The sequence below is a fragment of the Phycodurus eques genome, chromosome 3 (assembly GCF_024500275.1).
Source record: "Phycodurus eques isolate BA_2022a chromosome 3, UOR_Pequ_1.1, whole genome shotgun sequence".
Lineage (NCBI taxonomy): Eukaryota > Metazoa > Chordata > Actinopteri > Syngnathiformes > Syngnathidae > Phycodurus > Phycodurus eques.
This window is the reverse complement of record NC_084527.1, coordinates 20,687,767-20,706,554: the sequence shown is the minus strand read 5'-3', so window position 1 is coordinate 20,706,554 and position 18,788 is coordinate 20,687,767. Positions and strand designations below refer to the sequence as shown.

The following is an 18,788-nucleotide window of genomic DNA, read 5'->3' as shown; positions in this document are numbered from 1 at the left end:
AACCGCAGCCAGTGTCGACTTCTCTGGATAAAGCTTAGCTGCTAAAAGTCCGTACGTTTTCATAGACGATTTGGGTGATTGGCTATATATTACATATATTTTTTAGAAATATATATATTTTACAGTTTATCTAATCTTGTTTATTTTTTCCAATACTTTAGTACTTTTCTTATTTGTATTTTTTTCAAATATTAGTCTATTTTGCACTAATATTTGTCTTTTTTGCTAATAATTTAGTATTCTTTCTAATATTAGTGTATTGTCCATTGAATATTATACCATTATTTCCCCAATATTTCTTTTCCATCTAATATTATCTGTTTTTCACTGATATATATTTTGTTGTAATATTTGTGTATTTTGGCATCCTATATTTCGGTATTTGTTAAAATATTACTGTATTTTTCATTAAACCCTCATTTGAAACTCTAATCCTAGCTTGAAATTCTACTTTGCGTTGCAACTCAACAACAGGGGCCCACATCCAAATGAGTAGGAGACAGAAACCCAGTACACAATTTAACTGCACTTCCCCGACTGTCGCTTCTCATATTTGATGATTGAACTTGTTACACTAATTCCCGCCCATTCAAAGATCCACCGTGTGGGTGTGCCTGTTTGTATGAGTGTGTCACGGAACAGTATGAGTCAAACCATTTTAGCATAATTGCGCCAATTAAGAGTTAAGTATGATCTTACCTCAAAGGAGGGTTTTTCCCACACAGAGCAAATGTGGGTGCGAATGCCCTTTTCACACCCAAAAACCCTCAAAAGACACAGACACATGCATGCACACAGTTATGTTTTTCTTTTTTTTTAATTCCCCATAGGAAAAAATGGAAATCAAAATGTTAACTATACAACTATGCAAGCAGTTGAACCCTAAACCTGGCTTCAAAGCCTAATTTGAAACCCTACTGTGGAAATCTAACCTTTGCTTGAAATCCTGGTTTGATACCTTAGCCCTTGTTTATAACCCTAATCCTGGCTTGAAGCCCTACTTTGAAACCATAACCCTTCTTTAAAACACTAGTTTGAACCTCTATAAATGGCTTGAAACCCTAACCCTCGCTTGAAACCCAAATTTGAGCCATGTTTAAACCCTAAATTTAAAATCATAACCCTGGCTTGAATCCCTACACTGAACCCATAAAACTGTCTTGAAAACCTACTTTGAAACCCCAACCCTTGTTTCAAACCTTAACCCTCATTTAAAAGCCTAACCCTGGCTTGAAACACCAACCCTTGTTTCAAACCCAACTTTGACAGCCTGTCCTGAAAGGGAGTGGTGACCCTGACTTCTAGTGAAGATTACCCTATGTAAAAGGAAGGACTACGCAAAGAAGACTGGAAATTATTATATTTACTTTTTAATTAAGGGTGCACTGAATTTTACGGCCGAAAATGACCCAAAAGTACATTTTTGTTTTTGGGATTGTCACGATGCGATGGTATTAATTTTAACTGGACCCAGAAGCAGGCGGAGGAAGTTTGTGGAGAATGGTTTATCATGAATGGAGTCGGAAGATCCTTGAGGCGTACTGGCGGGTCGTCGAGAGTGAGCGTGCGGCAGGCGGTGGCTTGGCGGCGTGGTGGAAGAGGTCAGGAAGGCGGGGAACACGGAAGAAGCACTGAGGACAAGGAAGAACATGGAGGTCAGAAATATTGCGAGGACTGGCGTAGCTTACGTCTAAGTTCAGAGCCGTTGTACCATAGCTGAACGTTAATATTCTGGCAGCGGAGTCTTGGATCTGGCAGGCTTAAATGCAGGTGATGATGTAGGCTGATTGACAACAGTTGCGCAGCCGAGGTAGTGCACCTGTTGTAGCGAGAATACGAGAAGAGCGAAAAGCGCCACCCAAGCTCCAAAGGGACTGCAGGGCACAGCTCATGACAGTACCCCCCTCTCAACGGGCGCCTCCTGGCGTTCCTCCGGACCACACACAATAATAATAATAATAATAACAGGCTTGAAATACTACTTTGAAACAGTAATCCTGGCCCGAACCACTAATTTGAAACCCTATCCCTGGCCTCAATACTAGCCCTAGCTTCAAACCCTAATTTGAAACTCTGACCCTTAGTTGAAAACCAAACCATTATTTTTGAACTTGAAAGATTTGAAACCCTAACCCGGATTTTAAACTATTTTATAACCCTATCCCTTGTTTGAAACCCAAACAAAGGCTTGGAACTCACGTTTGAAACACTCACCCTGTCTTGCAGCCCTCATTTGAAAGCCTAACACTGGCTTGAAACCCTACTTTGAGTTGTCAATTGCAGTGCAACAACAAGCCAAATGAGTACAGAAAGAATTTCATAAGGGTTTGAAGTTTTAAAAAAAAATGGTGTTAAGGTTTTAACAAAACGACATCTTTCTGCAGGAACCCCGACGGGGACGTCCAGCCGTGGTGCTATATTGCAGACCATGAAGACGGAATCTACTGGCGGTACTGCGACATCCCAACATGTCAGAGTAAGTGACCGTGGTTTGTTGTCCTACTACACTGACTGAGTACTCCAGCGGAGTTCCACAGGGGTCATTCACAGAGCCTCTAACTTTATGACATGGGAAATGTACTCTCATGTGTAAGTCTATGATTTATGCCCCCAAAACGAAGTTCCCCAGGGCTCATTTCTGAGGCCTCCTCTTTGCTGTAAATCTCATGGAAAATGCCATTTATGTGAAACCGGGGAACGGTACAATAGTTACATTAGAGTCCAATGATTGAAACCAAATGTATTCCCATTGTACTCCTGTGACTTTATGCCCCCCGTGGTTCCACAGGTCTCATTTCTAGGGCCTCTTTGAAAATTTATATTTTTTGGATCGGGAAATGGTACAAACAGTACTCAGTCCTACATACTCCTTGTGTACTCTTGTGATTTATGGCCCCCGTGGCCATATCACCGACAACCAAACAAGATGTTCTGCCGCCCTCTATGAATAGCATTTTTTTATAGACAGTAATGCTTGTCTGCAGTCATTATCATCTGAGAATTACAGCCCCGTTGTCTTTTAAAGCTGCCACGCTCTGGGCCACATTTTACTGTAAGGAAACCGTGTCACTGCCCTCTTTGATGCCTCTGTGGATTTACCCTTGTTGATAAACCTGCATACTAGGCTGTGTGGTTGGAAGCACTAGTTAATGTTAGTTATTTTTGTGCAAACCACTGCCCTTCCTCACCAGGAATTACTTTTATTGCCATGACCTTTTCAACACTCTGATTAATTAGCCTAAACTTGGAGTCATTGTTCGTTTTACTTTAAGCGCTCGTGTGTGTATATTTTCAATGTGATTAGATGTTTTGAGGTTATTTCATTTTCTTTTTTCTCTGGGAAGCGGCAGCTGACAATCATAAATCAAACTTAATTTGAAATGAGGCAAATATTTCTTCTTGATGGAATTTATTTGCATTTCCTTCAAATCCGCAATTTTCACCCAATGTTGATTTACTGGTAAGACATTCCTTCTTTTATTTAAAATTTTGAATGGGAGTACAGTTTACCAAGAATCATTATATATTGTTTCATGATAGTCACTAAACTAATCTTAAAATTGTATGAAAACTCAAATATAACAAAGAATTAAAATTGCGGCGCCACGGTGTACCCCGCCTCTCGCCCGAAGATAGCTGGGATGGGCTCCAGCACGCCCGCGACCCTAGTGAGGATAAGCGGTACAGAAAATGAATGAATGCATGAATTAAATATGTAAGGGCCAGATGAGTAGAGGAGAGTTGATGGATGTACAGTGCCACCAGAGAGTATTCACACCCCTTCACTTTTTTCCACATTTTGCTGTTATTCTAAAGCTGATTTTAGTGTAGTTTTAAACCAGATCTACATAAAATATCCCATAATGACAGAGTAAAAACATGTTTTCAGTTGTGCAAATCTATTGAAAATGTAAACATTTAAACATAGTAGGTACATAAGTATTTACACCGTTGGCTTAATATTTTGTTGAAGCACCTTTGGCAGCAATCACAACCTCAAGTCTCCTTGGGTATCTCTCTACGAGCTTGGCACACCTATTTTTGGGGCATTTTCTCCCATTCTTCTCTGCAGATCCTCTCATGGTCAGTTAGGTTGGATGGGTGGCGTCGGTGGACAGCCATTTTTAGGTCTTTCCAGAGATGTTCAATTGGATTCAAGTCCAGGCTCTGGCTGGGCCACTCAAGAACATTCACAGTCTGCTCTTGAAGCCACTCCTTTGTCATCTTGGCTGTGTGCTTTGGGTCATTGTCGTGTTGGAGGGTGAATCAACACCCTTGTCTGAGTTCCAGAGCCCTCTGGAGCAAGTTCTCATGAATAATTTCTCTATATTTGGCAGCTGTCATCTTACCCTCTATGTGGACTAGTCGCCCAGTTCCTGCAGCAGAAAAACAACCCCACAGCATGATGCTGCCACCACCATGCTTCACAGTAGGGATGGTGTTAGCCAGGTGATGAGCAATGCCTCTTCTTCTCCAGATATGATGCTTGCAATTCAGGCCAAAAGTTGTATTTTGGTTTCATCAGACCCTTATATATAAATATATAAAGGAAAAATGGTAAATATAAATATTTTTACTTTGTCATTATGTGATATTTTATGCAGATCTTTTTAAAAAGAAGCCTATACTCAAATTAGCTTTAGAATAAGTCTGTAACATAGCAAAATGTGGAAAACGTGAAGGGGTGTGAATACTTTCTGGTGGTACTGTATCTACAGTATCTGTCTGTTGATCTCTCTGTCCGTCCATCCATTTATATAGCTATCTTGTGCCATTCTGTTTTAAAACTGTTACCTTGCCTCCTGGTATTTTGTAGTTTGTATTATTATCCATCCATCCATTTTCCGAGCCGCTTCTCCTCACTAGGGTCGCGGGCGTGCTGGAGCCTATCCCAGCTATCATCGGGCAGGAGGCGGGGTACACCCTGAACTGGTTGCCAGCCAATCGCAGGGCACATACAAACAAACAACCACTCACAGTCACACCTACGGGCAATTTATTAATAATAATAATGATAATCAATAATAATGATAATAATATATTAATGTTGTCTTATTGCAAACAAGCTCCGCTAAACACTTGAATGTATAAAGCAATTGACTGAACTCAGTGCCACCGGTCGTACTGCTGTTATCCTGTCGGAGTAGTACGCTCAGCTAAATCCCGCTTTTTGAATAGCCTGGCGGCACCCATTAGCCCCTTTAATCATGCCTGCTGGCTGCAATCGCGTATGTGTATGTCGCTTCACGTCTATTGCCGGTGTTTGACCGACCTATTTCAAACTAGTGCCCATTTAGCCGAGACACAGGAGCCAGGCTTGTTTTTATCTGTGCTAGAATTAGGTCAGCCTTTGTCCAAGAAGATGTGTTTTTGTCTCGTTAAAGTCAGCATGTGCACCTTGCCTTTCTTTTAGCAGTTAACACAACAACACTGTATTGGAAACACTGAGATTATGTATAGCTGTGAGGCATCAGGGTGTCATGAAGACAAGCCTGTTCATGAACAACGTTGGCAGGCATCAGCATACTTTACTGGGAAACCACAATCACAATATAACGCCTCACCTTGTGGCAAGGATGGCATCTCCATCTGACTAGTTTTCCCTTCTTGGCAAGGGTACACATTCTGCTGAGGAAGGTTTAAATTTCTGGCACTCTCACCCCCTTGACACGGTCCTACTTCATAAGGGGGCACACCTTCTCGCAAAGAATGTCTAACCTTTGGTCAGTATCCCACTTTCTGGCAAGGCCCCATGACATGACTCCACTTTCTAGGAAGGCTACACATTCTGCCAAGGAAGGTCTCTCACATTCTCGCAAGGTCCCACTATCACAGAAGAACGTTTCTAGAAAGGAAGGTTTCACCTTTTAGGCAGGGAAAATCTGTCCCACATTCTGGCAAGGCGTCACTACTTATATGGAGTTTTCTGGCAAGGTTCACTGCTTAGTAAGGAGGTTTCTGGCAAAGCCTTACCTTCTGTCAAGTGAAGGTATTCCCCTTTTGGACAAGGCAGCTTTCCCCTCTGGAAAGGTTTTACATTTTGACAAGAAAGGTTCCACTTTCTGGAAGGTCTCACCTCACCAAGGTCTCAGGTGACATCTTCTGTTCAGGCCTCACCGTTTGACAATGTCCCACTTTTTGACAAGGTTACAACTTCTGGTAAACGTCTCACCTTTTAGTTGGAAGCTTTCACCTTCTTGCAAGGCCCTGCCTCCCCATGCCACTCTCTGGAAATGTCTTACAGGGTTGTCAAACTCATTTATCACATTGTTGGTATGGTATTGTTGGTATGGTTTTCCCTCAGAGGGCAGTTGTGACTGTTTCATTGCCTCCACATAGTATATTACAAATACACAACAAATTGATGGATAACTAGTTTTGAAAGCAGAAGTCTAGGATAACTATTGTTTATGTTACTGTAAAAATAGGGGTTTGGTAACAAAAAATGCTTGCAATATCTCAACAATTGCATATGACATTTTGGTACAGATTTTAGCAAGAATCACGGAAGTTGACGCAAATTATTTGCTTTTGTGAACCACATAATGATGTGGTGGGCCGGACTTGGCTTTGAGTTTGACACCTGTGCCTGAGGGCAAGGAAAGTCCCATCAGTTCTGGCAAGGCCTCGCCAACTAGTAGCAAGGAAAGTCCCATCAGTTCTGGCAAGGCCTCGCCAACTAGTAAAGTAGTTTAATGTATGTCAAGCAAGTTAAGGTCCTTTTGGGCAAGATCAGACGCTCTGGTCAGGCCTCACCTTTTGGTAAGGTCCAACTTTCTGGCAAGGCAACAACCTTGAGTAAAGGCCTCATCATCTGCTTGGAAGCTTTCACTTTCTGGAAAGGTCCTTCCACCTGACTGGGTTCCACTATTTGGAAAGGCCGCAGGATACAGTATATGACCGCTTGATTTTCCAGTGCCATTGTCTTTCATGAAATGGCCAAAACAGCACTGTTTTAATCAGTTTTCAGTGTTGTGTGAACAGCCACTCAACCTTTTACTTTCTGGCAGAGCCAGATGCCTAAAGAAGGTTAGGTATGCTTCACATTGTTTAGTGAACCACACAGTAACAGTTGTGTTTGTTTGTTTTCTTTGTCATTCACGCTCAACGTTGTGTGTCAGAGCGCGCCGTGCCTTCACCTCGGGTCATTGGCACACTAATGGGTCGGTCAAAAGAGGTTTGGAAGCACAGCATGACAGTGTAGATTACAGTTTAGGTCGCCAGATTATCCAACACCCCTAACCCTCCCGTGGCTGCATTATCTAAGCATTGAAAATGTGGTGCTGTCAAGGCTTGTCAGCTACTCCACTCGCTGACAGTTTGAGTCAATCTGTGTTGTCAATCGAGGTTCTGAGTACCGCTGTGAATTGTACAGGCAACGTTTTAAATTCTTTCTTAAGTGAAACCGCTAAATTGTCAATAGATGTCAATGTGAGTGTGAATGTTTCTCTATATGTACCTTGTGATTGGCTGGTGACCAGTCCAGGTTGTGCCCCACCTCTTGTCCAAAGTTAGCTAGGATAGGCTCAATTTTAACCGACCCTAACAAGGATACATTCATTCAAGCTCTTGAACAGTACACATAGGAAATACTCCAAAACATTCGTTGTACATTAAACCTGATAGCAATGGAGCCCTGCTGTGAATTGCCCAAAAACACAAGTAAGCTTTGTGTTGCGAGACAAAATGTTAGGTACAAGAAATCTTCAGATATGCCGCCACAAGATGCCAGCAGCGAACGCCACAATATTCACCGAGCATTCCATGCCTCACTCACAATTTGAGATATGACTAACCTGAGTTACGAGCTTAGTCACCAAATAAATTAAACTCCTAATTCAAGGTATCAATGTGTTTAGTTCAAATGATGTCAAAACCGTGTTCCGTTGATGTCACTTCAATTGGACCGACAGAGAGTCAAAGAAAAAAATTAATTGAGCAAGTCAAAGCACTTGTCTGTCAACAGTGCCAAAGCTGGAAAAACCAGTTGTCCTGACAAAAAGTGGTGAGCGGTGAGGGGAAAACCTGCGTCAACGCCTAACGTGACCTCGTTTTGGAACGCCATCAACGTTTGCCGCCATTGAAGATTCATGACTCAATTATGGCTTTACGATTCTTCCTGAATGGGCTTTGTAGCGGAGCTGGTCATTATCTCAGAATAGCTATCATCGTAATTTGTTAGCGTGATTGTAATGAGCCAATGAAAATGAATAATAATGATGTCCGACTGGACACCCAATAAAGGGTTCTTGTCAACCTGCAGTACACTTAACACTTCGACAACTGCGACGAGACTTGCTAATAAAAACGAGAACAGTGGAGGAGAACGAGAATCTCCTGTATTTGCGTCTTGACGGTGTTGGTAAGGAGATGCATTGTCTCCAAGAGGAGAGTGAGGGCAGTGAAAAAACACTGTGGCGATAAACCGGAGGCATCTTAAAATTTTCCAATCATCAATCTTTAGTTCAGTAAGCATCTAAAGTAAATAATTTAGCTTTTTTCATCATTTTTTTAGTCCGAGGGCAGCAAGAAAACAGACTGCGACAGCAAAGTAAAAACTGTGGAGCCATACCACAGGCATCCTCAAATTTTACAATGAGCATAATCAGTTCAGTGAGAATCTATCCTTCCATCCATCCATCCATCCATTTTCTGTACCGCTTTTCCACACTAGGGTCCAAAGAATAGGATTAAGCTATTTTCATTTATTTAGGACTGAGAGCAGTGAGAAAATGGACCGTGACAAAATGTGAAGACTGCATAGTCATACTAAAGGCCATTTCTCCTCAAGCGTTACAATCTTGTGTATTGGGATGCATAAAAGAATTGTGTCTGGTGTGTATACATTGTGTGGCTGTCTGCTACAATGATTTCCATCTCGTTGCATCCATTTGAGGGGGTGTCAACCTCCGCACCTTGAAGTCATAAAGTTACTGGACGTGTTGGGAGTCATATTTTACGAGGTGACACTGAGGAAAGTATGCGGTGCTGAGATATTGCTTTCATTAAGTCTGATTTATAAAGCGGCTAAATGGCACTTTGAAGCTGTGCAACATATGCGCTAACTCACGGCCAGTGATAAATGCATGCAGATATTAGAGCCCTTCAAGAGAAGGGCTTGATTATACTTTATGGGCTCTAAATTTGTAGACTGCGTAATGTGCACTACAGCACAAATGGTGGCATTTCTTGATTTTCGTGCAAGCGCAAGGCTCGCTATGTGTTTGCCATTTGGCATACCAGTCTGCGCCAAGCTGGGCATGATCGGCGCATGTGACAATTTGGTGAGTGAGGGCTATTTTCAGTGGTGCATCTTGATTTTTGTGTAAGCGCAAGGCTCACTGCGTGTTGGCAGACCCATCGGCACCAAACTGGGCGGTGTCAGCGCAGCAAGGTTGTGCCCTTGGAGATGGGCTTGGCAGAGTGAGATTTTGGAATGATGGGTGGGGATAAATTCATGAGGTCTGTGGACATAAGTCGCCCGTGGTTATCACCAGCTCAGATTGTATTTAATCACGTCTTTTGTCACGTCAAGTGACAATGTCATTGCACCTCTCTTAAAGGAAATGAAGGAAACAAGCCACTTTGGTTGGAATAAAGAAGGCTGTGCTCTCTCCCATTTTTCATATATGATTTTTTTTTAAATGGCTATTTTACACCTAATCTATACATATATCATCATCAACATCATCAACCATCCCCGGCCCTGCCTGTGTGGAGTTTGCATGTTCTCCCCGTGCCTGCGTGGGTTTTCTCCGGGCACTCCGGTTTCCTCCCACATCCCAAAACATGGATTAATTGGAGACTCTAAATTACCCGTAGGTGTGACTGTGAGTGCGAATGGTTGTTTGTTTGTATGTGCCCTGCGATTGGCTGGCAACCAGTTCAGGGTGTACCCCGCCTCCTGCCCGATGACAGCTGGGATAGGCTCCAGCACGCCCCCGACCCTAGTGAGGAGAAGCAGCTCAGAAAATGGATTGATGGGTAATTCGTTCATATTTTTTTTTTTTTTTTTCAGTGTCTTCTTTGCCACACGTAACAAAAAAATGTGGTGTTGGTTTGGTGGGTTGCAACAGATAAATGGCATTACTTTTCATTTCAATGGAGAAAGTTGTCTTGAGATTCAAGTGCTTTGAGTTACGAGCGTGGACAGGAAGGGATGTCAAGGCACTCCTTTAGTTGTCATCCAATACTTTTCACTAATGTATAAATTTTTTCTAGAATATTTGTGTCTATTTTTGTGACTCTGCGCTTGTGAGACAGTTAATAATATGAAAAAGTGACTGAAATTATACAGTTCATAAAGCCTTGACATTATTTCATATGAGGATGGATGCTGGTCTTTTTGAGTAATTTAGTTTGTCTTAGCTCATCTTTGCAGCTACTTTGAGTCACGATGAGCAGGTGCAACAAAATGTCATACTCCTTCCAGACCAGACATGTTTAAATCCTCCCTTACTAAAATTAGCAATAATATAGCATGTAAAAAATAACATGAACTGTGTATGTGTGTATGGGGGGAAAACAGTAGGGATTTTATGACGGGAAAGGGAAACACGACCATAAAGGAGAAAACAAGTGCGCATCCAAATACGCCAGTGGAACATGTTGGACTGGCTGCGGAAAACCAGACGGCAGCACCGCAGCCTCGCCTCATATGATCCACCCCCCCAACCCCCCTCCATTACCCCCCTCCCCCCACCTCAAGATGCTTTTATGTGGTGTTATTGTAGCATTTGTTTCTCTTGTTGTTTTCCCAGCTTGGAAAGTCTCCCGGCCTTGTGGTCAGGGGCCGCACTTTGGCCATCCTGATAGTTAGTTCCTGTAATTTGACTCAGTAAAAAAACACATTTAGACTTTGAGTGAGAGCACAGTGTGAGTCATCTGTGAAGCTAATTTCAATATTATTACTATAGCTGGTGTAAAAATATAGCTGGTGTAAAACTAAATATTATTATTACGAGACTATCCATCCTTCCATTTTCTGAGCCGCTTCTCCTCACTAGGGTCGCGGGCGTGCTGGAGCCTATCCCAGCTGTCATCGGGCAGGAGGCGGGGTACACCCTGAACTGGTTGCCAGCCAATCGCAGGGCACATTGAAACAGACAACCATTCGCACTCACAGTCATGCCTACGGGGAACTTAGAGTCTTCAATTAACCTACCATGCATGTTTTTGGGATGTGGGAGGAAACCGGAGTGCCCGGAGAAAACCCACACAGGCACGGGGAGAACATGCAAACTCCACACAGGCGGGGCCGAGGATTGAACCTAGGTCCTCAGACCTGTGAGGCTTTAAGTGACATCGCATTCCTAATCCATCCATCCATCCATCTATCCATTTTCTGTACCGCTTATGCTCACTAGGGAGCCGATCCCAGCTATCTCTCAGGGCGAGAGAGACGGGGGACACCCTGAAGTGGTCACCAGCCAATCGCAGCATTCCTAATCCATAGGGTTCAATATGATGTCAGTTCACCCTTTGCAGCTGTAATAGCTTCAACTCTTCCGGGGAGGCTGTCCAAAAGGTTTAGGATTGTGTTTAGGGGGATTTTTGACCATTCTTCCAGAAGTGCATTTGTGAGGTCACACACTGATGTTGGACGAGAAGGCCTGGCTCTCAGTCTGCGCTCTAATTCATCCCAAAGGTTTTCTGTCGAGTTGAGGTCAGGACTCAGTGCAGGCCAGTCAAGTTCATCCACACCAGACTCTTTCTTCCATGTCTTTTCCTTGCTTTGTGCACTGGTGCACAGCCATGTTAGAAATTGAAGAACTGTCCCCACAAATTTGAGAGTATGAAATGGTCCAAAATTTTGGCTCCTTACTTCTGCTGAAAGGAACTGTGAAGTATTCAGCATACCAAAAGCTTTTGGACAATTCATTGCTCCTACCTTTGTGGGAACAGTTTGGGGATTGGGGATTCATGTTCCAACATGTATGTCAAAGCAGTTTTCCCCATTGAAATGCCATTAATTTGTTCCAGATCCCCCAAAACACATACATTTTGGTATGCTTTTACTCATTCACTACCAGCCGTTTTAGAGAATTTTGACTGATCTTTCAAGGCCCACAGAATATTGTGTTCTGTGACAATATAAGCACCGGACCTGCCAAAACAAAGTAACCTCTTCTTTCACCAGAAAAAAAGTTTGTTTGTAGCTTTTTCCATTCTTTAGTAATCAGCAGTAGAACATGGGTTAAAAGCAGAGCAAATTAGCTTTTTCTGAAAAGAAACATGACAAGCAGAACAGTGACTTTGACACTAATATTTTTGCTTTTATGACACAGGGTCCGACGTTGAGCCTTTTTGAGTGGTTGCCTGACAGCCAAGTTGTGGTGGCCCTGTCAGAACTTGTACTGGCCCTGTATATTAATGATATAATATGTTAAGCTTTCATGATTCTTTTGTATTTTGTGTCTTTATACTGTATTATTTAAGCCCCTTTAAGGAATTATTAGTACAATTGCATTCATGGCGATGACTCTGTACTAACCTCACTAAAATCAAGGCATTGCAAAAGCACAAATTAATAATGCTATAATAAAAGAATAAATCAATTCCAAATTTATTCAAATATTTACTATGCATTGACATTCCAACAATGCTTTATCTTGTGTCTTGATGTTGTGCACACTATGTATAATCAGGGGTGCCCCGATCAGTGTTTTATGCTGCCAATAATTCATGAGTGAGATGTGCCGATCACTCCCGATAACGGTCATATGGATTAGCTGTAAAATTTGTTATTTATTTATGGTGAGTGCTATTGGCTATATGATTTGACGTTTGTTTGGGTTTGCATCGTAACTCTAACCCTCGCAGTTCTGAGGACTCGGTTTCAAATTTACTCGTTTTTCACAGATTAGCAAGAATATATGACCGTGAGTATTTTTACATTACCTGTCTGTAGGTGTTACTATGGCGTTAGTGTGTGAATATTCATTATTTGAAGGTAAATGTCTCCTGTGACCAAATGCTAATACTAGCTAGCCTGTCAATATTTTTTTTCATTGACTGTTAGCATTAATCTGGTCATTTCTAAAACGATGTGTGTCTTGTATTTGAATATGAAATGAGGGTATTCATTTTTGTTGTGCGCTTAGTTTAGCAGTAAAATCCAACTGGGGGTCAACATAGATCACTTTCCACTTCAGACTACGTGAGTCCCAGGAATCACGTCATGGAAAAAATGAGTCAAACCCGGGAACAATGAGTCCGTGCAATTTATTGTCACTGAATACAGATACAGTAATCCTATGCTATATCACGGTTCTTGCTTCGCGGTCCTGTTGTACTGAAGATTTTTATTACAGGTTTTACTCTATTTTCTTTCAATATTTTTGTGTTATCCATTGCTCTTGTTCTCTCTCAATATATTGTATGTTTAGGCCTGTCATGATAGCAATTTTTTAGGGCGATATATTTTCCCCAAAACTATCACAACAAACAATACTATTGTTGATGTTTTTTATGCCACAGATATGATTTAAGAGCATAATAATTCAACTACATCCTTTTTAAGAACAATTCACTTTTAATTATAAGAATAATAAATATTGACATGGTAATATCGAATGACAAATAAAATACCTTAGATAAAAAATATAAATGAAAAATGAGTAAAACAGACTCAGGCTCTGTTCACAAAAAATTAATTTCAACAAATAAAATTTGGCACAGAGATGTATACTTTATAAACGGTCATTAATGCCTTAACAGGCAGTATACTGCCAATCAAGTTTACAGTTGCTGAAGAAAAAGTGCCAATTAGCAACATTAATGTCAACGCAAGTAGATCAAAGCAAACTTTTTTGATCCAAGATTTGTACTACTAAATGTCTGCAGCCTTTCTTTAAACATTGCTTTTTCAACATGTTCAATAGTTAAATCTCTTACAATAGTAATGCTATACTGTATATAATGTGAGTTTACGTGTGCCATATTCACGTTTGTATTTGCATTGTTGGTCAAAGGGTTCCATAATTGCAAGCTGATGACAAACGGGGATGCCCCACCTTTTTTTTGTTCCCAGCTGAAGAAATTGGGTAGGGTGGTTGTGTTTAAAATGGATTTTGTCACTTTGGGGTTTTAAGTTGTGTTGTCTTTGTTGCGACTTCATACAAATTCAACATACCAGCTCGTTGGAGTTGTTGGTGTTGGATGGCCGCGTCCATCTGTCTTGAATCCAAAGTGTTCCCACATCGTCGCAGTGGCATGAGACTTTGGAACTAATTCCATTTATGCCGCTCAATTTTCTGTAACTGCAGCTACCGGCTCGCTGTCAGAAAACAGTTTTCTGTACTTGAGCGGCCGTATTGTGCGCACACACGGCCAATCAGACAGAAGGTCCCTGCTCTTCACCATCTCTGATTGGTTTAGAGACCACGATGAAGCCCATCATGTGTCTGCTTTCAAGTCACAAAAGTGTTTTTTTTTTCTTCCTCAAATGACTGGGCACGTGTACGTACCCTCTGTTTATTTATTTTTTGCTGCAACATCCAGAAATTAGGGTGCATATGCGACCAAATTAGTGGCACTCTCAAGTCCTCTCTCGTCGCCCCCCAAAAAATCATACGCCGGATTTCCAGCACCACGCCAGAGTACTAAGCCATGCGGCTAAAGTAGACTTTACACCGATCTCATTGGCTCCATCGGTATTGGCCGATAATTAGCATTTTATCCTGATCGGCTTTGTCATAATTCACCGATCCCGCAAAAGACGATCCCGTCGCCATCATGTACAGAATATTTGAATCCAAAAGCTGGTTTATTTTTAGCCTTGTCGCGTGTCTTTTGACATAGTATTGTAAATATCTGACCGCCAATAAAGTTATTTAAAAAAAAAAAAAAAGAACATGTCAGCAATGTGGGACAGACAAAGACAAATTTGGTATTTCACGATGTCAGACGACTGCAATAAAATCTTCTGTTCCAATACCACCGCATCCCATCTTTTACGATCACTGGGCTTTATCTTGTCACCTCAAACACGAATAGATACACACGTTACCATGGCGACGACAACAACAATGGATCGCGCAGCGTGTATTTTAAGAACAAAATGGAGGAAAACGTGCGGTGCTGGTCACCGGTGCTCGGGAGAGGACGTTCATTTAAGGATTGCTTGAGGTATGTTCACATACTTTTAATACGATACGGCTCGCAAGCAGGCAACAAAACGTTATGTAGCCTAGCAAGCTAGTGCTAGCACTAACGGTTGTATGTAAACATGCCGGTGTTCTGTCGAATCATGCTTGAAAGTTTCGGTGTGTGTGAAGTAATTTAATTACAATAAAGTAATTTAATTACAGTAAGGTACCACCCATTATTTCTGTCATGTTGTAATGTTGATTTGACCTGACTGATTAGAATACATGACCTGACTAGAGAATACTTTTGAAGATACTCAGTATACAGTACACTAGTATATGAACAAGTCATTTAAATAGACACATTGCTTCAACTTTTGATCGGATCGGTGATCTTTTTTTTAAACTCGCTGATCGTAATTGGCCCAAAAAATCATGATCGTGTAAAGCCTAGTCTAAGGACGCAGATTGATAGTACTTTATGCGTCCCTGCTAATTTTATTTTTTTTTTCACATCAAATGAGATTCCTGGGTCAATAAACAGCTTAAAGAATGCTCAGGGAGGGCGGGTTTAACATTCTACGGGGTGCAAAGTATGAGCTGCTGTATGTGGCTAGCGACATTAGCTTCGGCTATCATCTTGAGGGTAACCCGAATGTGTGCCCATTTATCCAGTCAGGCAGTGCTGGTAGCAGTTTCTCCTTCCATCATCACGATATCCTGTCATGGATGGGATGTTTCGGTGCTAAAAGAATTTCAGACCAACACTGAAAATGCAGTTTTGGGCTATTTTCAGCAGGCGAAGATTTTCAGTGACTTAGAAATTTGTACTGTGTCTATCCGTAGATGGTGGCCCGACATAGCGCCGTAGTGGCCCCAGGCCACCATTAATGTCAGACCCTGTGACACATCAAACTATGAAACAATGATAACAAGATTGAGAAACGGCTTAATAATTTATTCACAGATGTACAACTAAGAAGCATGCCATGACTTATCCTTATGTGTGTACCAGGCCTAAGCAATGGACTATGACGAAGCAAGGGCTGGTTATCGGTTTCAAGGTATACTGTGGTTTTAAAAAAATCATGCTTTCAAAGCCGCTAAAACTTTCCATCACGAGCGTGAGAAGTTCATTTTTATTTTGAGTCGTCATTGCAGGCAAAGTGACACGACCCCTTCCCCTCACGCTGTTGGAGCGAGCATTCAGTGAGCCTAATGACATATATATTAATATCAAGCTGTCTTAAAATGAAAGTTTGCAATCAGAGACAAGAGTAAGCAGCATGTCTACAATTGGTGAAATAAGTCATCTCAACTTGCAACTGAGGCAGATAACTAGCTAAGTAGCACGGCTAACATCAGTTTTTCTGCTCTGACATTACTTCACAAAGCAGAGAAGAGCGGAGAATTAAGTACTTTTACTGTTGTACTACATTAGAATTTTATGTATAAAAATTGTATTGTTTATTTTCTTTTTACCTTTGATTATGTACATACGGAGCACGTTCAAAGGAAAATTTATATATATATATTTTTTACCCAAACATTTCAAAATACGCTTTAGAGCTATTTTAAAGTTATAGTTGCAATACCGTAGTTCCGTGAAACTGCATGATTTTTGCTTACCTTTATCATACTGTCACAATCTGATACCAGACCATGTCTACTCATGACTAGGGGGGGGGGGGAAAGTCCTAAGTCAAGATGCAACTCTATATGGACAGTAAAATGGTTTATTTTGCTAATATTTTTTGTTTAATTTACAATAAATTCATTAAATGATTGTTCAATTGAATTTTTTTATGTTGTCTATTCTACTACTACTACTACTACTACTACTAATAATAATAATAAAAAATCAATTAAAAATACTTATTCGATTGATGAATAAAAATTAATAAATGCATTGTAATTTCCTCCTAAAACTGACTAAATTAAAAGTGTGCTTCTTTTGTCAACTAGTGGAGAACTCCTCATTTGTCAACTGAACAACCAGGAATGAAAGTCTCACGCAAAAGATGACAGTCCACAGAGGCCAGACAAACCAATCCGACGAGCTCGCTCCGGGCCTGTCCTGAAGCAAAAAGATGGGGGTGAGGAGTTGGGGGTGTTGTCATTGTTATCTGACCTTCGAACCCCTACCAGAGTTCCGCCCACACTCCCTCTGGGGCCGGGGGGGGGGACTACCGACATAGAGCAGCAGAGAGTGTTATGAGCTCTGGAGACAAAAAAGTAGTGCTTGTCACAGAAAAGAGCCCGAGGATGTTGACCAGATTGAATCTCCCCACCCGGGCCGCCTTCTCGACATGGCTGCAGTTGATTTAGCCGGCACCATTAGGGAATTATAGATATTGATTACAGGGCCGACTGGAATGTTTGTCAATGAGAATGAGTGGATGGGCTTTGTTTGGAGGCTTGTCTTTGGGACGAATGAATGAAGCCTCAAAGTGGAATATAGATCCACTGTTTGGTCCATGTAATCACCTCCAACAGGCAAGTTAACTTTTCACCAGCGTCTTTGTGGCTAAGCGCAATATCATGAGGTGGATTAAGTCGGGTAAATCCCGAGTGAAGGTCCAGATACCAAATCACAGCCGACCACTGGAGTAAAAAAATATCTCACACAATTTAGTAAACAGGCGGCACGGTGATCAACTGATTAACACATCTGCCTCACAGTTCTGAGGACCTGGGTTCAAATCCGGCCTCGCCTGTGCGGAGTTTGCATGTTCTCCCCATGCCTGCGTGGGTTTTCCCCAGGTACTCCGGTTTCCTCCCATAGCCCCAAAACATGCATGGTAGGGTAATTGAGAACTCTAAATTGCCCGTAGGTGCGAATGTGAGTGTGAATGGTTGTTTGTTTGTATGTGCCCTGCGATTGGCTGTCGACCAGTTCAGGGTGTACCCCGCCTCTCGCCCGAAGATAGCTGGGATAGGCTCCAGCACGCGCGTGACCCTAGTGAGGAGAAGCGGTATGGAAAATGAATGAATTTAGTAAACAACTGTGTCTGACTTCACTTACGAGTGCCCCAACTAAAAAATTTTAATGAATTTACTTTATTTCGTTCTGTGTCCAAGCTCTTTCCTCTATTTATTTGTATATTAAATAAATTGTCTCCCACCGAAATGATTTGAGGGCGGCACAGTGGCGACTGATTAGCACAGCCCCCTCACAGATCTGAGGACGCCGGGTTAAAATCCGGCCTTGCCTGTGTGGAGTTTGCATGTTCTCCCCGTGCCTGCATGGGTTTTCTCTGGGTACTCTGGTTTCCTCCCACATCCTAAAAACATGCATGGTGGGTTAATTGAACATTATAAATTGCCGGTAGGTGTTAATGTGAGTGCGAAGGGTTGTTTGTTTATATGTGCCCTGCGATTGGCTGGCAACCAGTTCAGGGTGTACCCCGCCTCTCGCCTGAAAATAGCTGGGATAGGCTCCAGCATGGCCGCTTGAGGATAAGCGGTGTAGAAAATTGATGGATGGATGGATATTATTATTTGAAATGTCGTGACTCCATTCCAGCCCCCTAGAAAACACCACCATTTTTTATTACGTTTCTAATAAAGAAAAATAATACCATATTGTATAAAGCATGATTTTAAAAAATAATGAAAGGGAATGTAAATAAATAAACTTTTTATAAAGTGTATTAACTGTACATATTGTATTGGTGTATTGGATGTGTGCCTTTAAAG

General features: G+C 41.7%; 1 protein-coding gene across 3 annotated transcripts in view; it reads left to right on the top strand.

The window, feature by feature from the left end:
* The window catches only part of kremen1 (kringle containing transmembrane protein 1), a 98,996-nt gene that overhangs the window by 57,601 nt on the left and 22,607 nt on the right, over nt 1–18,788 (top strand). For all 3 annotated transcript variants that reach the window (XM_061672563.1, XM_061672562.1, XM_061672561.1), the window contains exon 3: nt 2,385–2,476. In XM_061672563.1, coding sequence (XP_061528547.1) covers nt 2,385–2,476 — 92 coding nt within the window. The remainder of the gene's footprint in view (nt 1–2,384; nt 2,477–18,788) is intronic.